The sequence below is a fragment of the Onychomys torridus genome, chromosome 7 (assembly GCF_903995425.1).
Source record: "Onychomys torridus chromosome 7, mOncTor1.1, whole genome shotgun sequence".
Taxonomy (NCBI): Eukaryota; Metazoa; Chordata; class Mammalia; order Rodentia; family Cricetidae; genus Onychomys; species Onychomys torridus.
Window position 1 is genome coordinate 111,778,946 of NC_050449.1, and position 4,911 is coordinate 111,783,856.

The window sequence follows — 4,911 nt, forward strand, 5'->3', positions numbered from 1 at the left end:
GTGTGTGTGTGTGTGTAAGAGAGAGAGAGAGAGAGAGAGACAGAGAGAGAGAGAGAGAAGAGCAGAGATGGGTGGGAAGATTGTTGCAGGTAACCCACGAAGAGGGAGATGAAGGAGGGAAGGCTGAGGACCCTTAAGGAAGCAGGTCGCCAACAGCTCTCCCACCTGCAGCTGCTCTGCGGGTCTTCCTCTGCTTGGAGATAGCTGTCTGTGTGTTGTGGGGGACTGCTGTCAATTCAGACTTCAGCTTTTTCTGCCGGTTAATCCGTTCATCAATAAAGATGCGCAGAAGCTGGAGGACAGAGGTGTCCAGACTATGGGGTCCGGGGACTGCCCACTCACTCAGGGGTCTCAGAGGAGCATGCATCCCGCAGCATGACCTCCATAGTTTGGAGTAGGCATCAAGTAGGATGGCTATGGGTCACCCCAAAGTCCCTAGCCAAGTGGGCCGCAGTCCAATCCCACCAGCTCCGAGCGCGCGCCCGACTTAGCCCTAGGAGCCCGTGCGGCACGCGCGCTGTCTCCCGAGGGCGCGGGCTGGGGGCGGAGCGTCGGTGTTGTTGTTCCTCTTCGGCCCCGCCCCCTAGGGGGGCGCGGACCACGCGGCCGGAGGGCCCGCCTCCCCCCCCCCTCCCCGCCCAGCTCGCCCGCCTCTTTGTATCCAACATCCGGGTTTCCCCGCTGGCTCGGCTCCGTGGCCACCGCTCAGGAGCCATTTTGGACTCGGTTCAGCTCCCCTCCCCCCCCCCCCCGTTCATGGCCCCTCCGGACTCGGCCCCTGCGCCCGGGGCCCGGGCCCAGCCCCGTTGCGCCATGCCCGCGTCGGGCGCGCCCTGGCCCGCGCCCCGCCGCCGCCCCCCGGCCCCCGCGTCGCCCCATAGCCCGGGCCGTACTGCGTGCCGCCCGCAGCGACCCTGAGCCCCCGTCCCCGCACGCTGCCTGGGAACCGAAGCGCAGGAGCGAGCGCGCCTGGAAGCGCGACCCAGAGAAGGAGCGGGAAGCAGAGCGCAGCCGCCGCCGCCGGGCCCTGCGCGCCCCGGGAGCGCAGCGCGGCCCTGCCCGCGGGCTCCGGGTGTCCGCGGGGCGGCGCCGCGGAACATGACGGCGCCCTGGGCGGCCCTCGCCCTTCTCTGGGGATCGCTGTGCGCCGGTAAGGACCCGGCGCGGCGTAGGGGTGCGGGGACCCGAGGCGCGCGGTGTTTACCAACAAAGGGCGGCCCCGCGGCCTCGGCGCCGCGCCACCTGCCTGGGATCGGGGTCGCGCGGGGCGCTCTGCTTGAGATCGTAAAGACAAGCTCGCCCGTGCGGTTCCTCTGCGCGATTCTGGCTCGCGGAGGCGCTCGGTGATGGGGGAATCTGGAACGTCAGGGTCGGAGTTCGGGTTCTGCGACTCGCGGACCCCAGGAACCGAGCGAGGAAAACCTGAGCGTGGGAAAGGCGGCCAGGCTGGGAGGGCATCTAATCGAAGGTGGCTGGGATAGGGCTGCGCGCCCCTGAGAGCCGTAGGTGTCGCAAAGCAAAGCAGACGGCTTTCCACACAGCCCGTTCGGAGCCCTCTGCACTCCGGGCACTCTGCGTCGCGATCCTCGCAGCGGGCTACAGATGGGTCCTCGTGGGACCGCTTTTGTTTTGGGCTACAGGGAGTGGAGAGGAGGTTGAGGAGGCGAACCAACAGGTCTCAGATCGCTCCAGCCCGCACGTGGCGGGTGTGAGTGACCCGCGCTCAGCCCGCAAGCGGCTGCGGGATGTGGGTAACTGGTGCGCGTCTGCTTGGGGACTGGGACGTGTGGGTGTGTATGCGCGAAGTTGTGTTGGAAAAGCGCCTAAAGCTCAGGCACGGATCTCTCTGTCCCGGTGGTGCTGAAGCGTGCCCAACTCTGTTAGGAGCTCCGGGACGGGCTTGGGGCAGTCCTGGGAAACGAGTCGGGCATTGAGACTCCAGAGAAAAGATCGTGGCGATTGGGACGGCTGGTGCCCGGTGGCTGGGGCTCTGGGTCCTGCGCGTCTTTGTTCCCAACCCCCATTACACATGCAGCTCGGGTCCCCTGCCGCCCGAGGTGGCAGCAGCGCGGAGTCTGGTAAACCCGTGAGGGGCGGGGCCCGCAGTGCAGGGGAGGGGCTGGGATCCCCCCATGCTACTGCGGGGGTGGGTATCCCAGATGGCCATTGCACGCCCCACTGGGATCCCCACCCTCAATCTGCTCCTTCTATTGCAAGGTAGTGAGGCTGCAATCAATTCCGACCCTGAGAGTTTTTGCACGAAGCTGGGTGAGGTGGAGAGTGAGTGCGCGGGCTAGAGGGCAGAGCACCACTTTGCTATTGTTGGGAAGCGGTTTCGATGCTGTCCTGGAGTGGTCGAGGCCAAGCAGTGCTCAGGTTGAACATGTTTCTTTCTGCCATTCACGGAAGTGATGTTGCTTTTGACGTTTTCCCCAAGCATGAGAGCTTGGGAGTGTTGGAAAGCTTTGGCCTGCTTTGGGGAGGGCAGCAGTGGGCTAATCCAAGGGTACATGGCAGTCCCCTAGCTGCCTCTTGACCGCCTGGATATCTACTCCCGATCTGCCTGTCCCTTTCTAGTCCAGGCCTGTTGAAAGCGTTCTCTCAGGACAGTACGCCTCAGACTTGGAATCTGGGTATCACTGCCCCAGTTTGTTCCAGTTTGGCTTCACCAGTTGCCTTCCATCTGGGGACAGGGTGAGAGTGGTTCCCAGGTACTGTGTCTGCTTCTTCTTTGCGCTGTTTGGGGAGTATATAGCAGAATACACCGATAGGCATCTGTTCTGACTCAGAACCTGTTCTTCCTCCCCCGGGCAAGTTGGAGTCACCTGTTGTTTCTTGTCACACCTCAAGGTGGCCACTGCTCTTGAGGAACTAGAGGAGCGCTTCCCTGGTTGGGGCATACCTGGCCCTCCTGAGCCTCTGGCTTCAAAATGGTCTTTCCAGGAAAGGCGCAAAGCTACACAGAGAAACCCTGTCTCGAGAAACCAAAAAACAAAAAACAAAAAAAACCCCAAAAAAGCAAAAAACAAAATGGTCTCTCTTTCATGTTCCTGGCTCGGTCTTCGGAATTACTCAACCCCGTGGTAAAAAGAAGAGATCTATACTAGTGCTCTAGTGCTGCCAACAGGAACATAGGAACACGGGCAGATATATTTAACTTTAGAATTCCTGATAGTCATGTTAGAAAAGGAAAGAGAATAGCTGTGTCTTAGTGTGTTTTGGCTGGCCTAGTCCCGCAGGACTGTGTGAGTCAGGCGGCAGTATTGGGGCTGGAGCAGTAGCCAGGTGGTTAAGAGCGCTTACCACTGTTGTTCCTGACACCCACGTGGTCACTCATGACAATCACCTGGAACTCCACTTCCAGGAGGGTCCATGTTCTCTGGCTTCTTAGAGCATCATGCATACACATGGTGTACAGATATCTACAGATGTAACTCATAAATAAAGTTAAAATAGCCATATATATATATATATATATATATATATATATATATACACACACACACACACACATCTATAAATTTATATTTAAAAATCAGCAGTGCTTATTTTTACATGGTTCTAGAGGGTAGACTGGGGTGCTGGGATGGTCAGGTCTGCCCTAAGAGAGCTAGTCCTACGGTGAGGATCCCTCATGGTCTAATCCAATCTTCACTGCTCCCTAGAGGTCTCGCTTCCAAAGACCATTACATTATTGGTGGTTATGGCTTCGCCATATGAATCTGGGGGTCGAGACGTGCTCTTTTTCATAATTGATGGAATTACGTTAACGTAAAGATGGTCGTTTCGACATATAATCACTATTAAAACAGTTACTGAGACATGAAAAAAATGTGACTTCAGTTCTCCGTAGTCACACTCGGCTGGTCGCTGCCGTTTTGGACAGCACAGGCAGAGAAAGAAGGCAGTGCTGCCTGGCCCTGGCTGTCCTTGGGAGGCTGGCATTTGGCTCTTGCATTGCAGAGAACATCTGCACATTCTATTCTCTGACATCTGTTTCTGTTCTTGGGGTTCAGCGTGGAGGGCTTCAGGGTGGAGCGCAGCAGAAGAGCAGGAGCCAGGGGCTAAGGAGGGTCTTATCGGGTCCCCACTGCCCCAGGGTGTCCTCATAGGCTGACCGCAGACACAGAGATGTTTCTTGTCCATTTCCTTGTGGGTGGAGGTGTGTATGAGAGAGTAACCTTTAGTCTTCTGGTCCATTGTAGTGGGAGAGGCCAAGGACAAGGGCTACAGAGTCATGGAAGTCCCTCCCCAGAGAGGATGTCCCCTGGTCTCCATCTGTCTGTGACCATTCCAGGCTGCCTGCCTATCAGGTGGGGATGCCCTTTGGAAGGAGTAGGTAGGTACCCTTCTCAGCGCTCAAAGGCTTTGCATGCAGATGTGATACTCTCCCAGACCCTACAGCTGGGTGAAGTCTTAAGACCTGGAACCCTTTGACTGAGTCCTGTTTAGGTAGGCTTTGGTTGTCCTCTATGGCTCTTCCTGGTACCCAGAGTCCTCCAGGCCTCTGCACTTGCCCTGGCAGTTCCCCAAGGCCCCTAATTTGCTGGGAGCTCAGGGGAATGCCCTTATTGTCTTTTGTCATGCTGCTCTGAGAGTCTAAGAAAACTGAACTCCAGAAAATACAAATCAGTGCCTATGTGGGTACTGGGACACATTGTATGTGTGTACCATCCTGCTTCCTTTTTGGGCTCCCTAAAATCCTGACTGCCCTGCAGTCAGCTCTCCTGCGGGACAGCCCGTCTGTAGAAGGTTGCCTGCATTGGACTGACTTCTCTTGGTATCCCTGCTTATCCTGTTCTGGTCTGTGGACATGCCCTTGCCTTTACTTCTGCTACTTGTGGCTCTGCCCGTCGCTCAGTTTCCATGGTTTCTTCCCCATTCTGGAGGCCATCTCAGAGTGCCTATGTA

General features: G+C 57.5%; 1 protein-coding gene across 2 annotated transcripts in view; it reads left to right on the forward strand.

The window, feature by feature from the left end:
* The first annotated feature begins 856 nt into the window (after positions 1 to 856).
* The window catches only part of Acvr2b (activin A receptor type 2B), a 31,198-nt gene continuing 27,143 nt past the window's right edge, over positions 857 to 4,911 (forward strand). For both annotated transcript variants that reach the window (XM_036193128.1, XM_036193129.1), the window contains exon 1: positions 857 to 1,150. In XM_036193128.1, the coding sequence (XP_036049021.1) occupies positions 1,099 to 1,150 (52 nt within the window). In that variant the 5' untranslated portion in view covers positions 857 to 1,098. The remainder of the gene's footprint in view (positions 1,151 to 4,911) is intronic.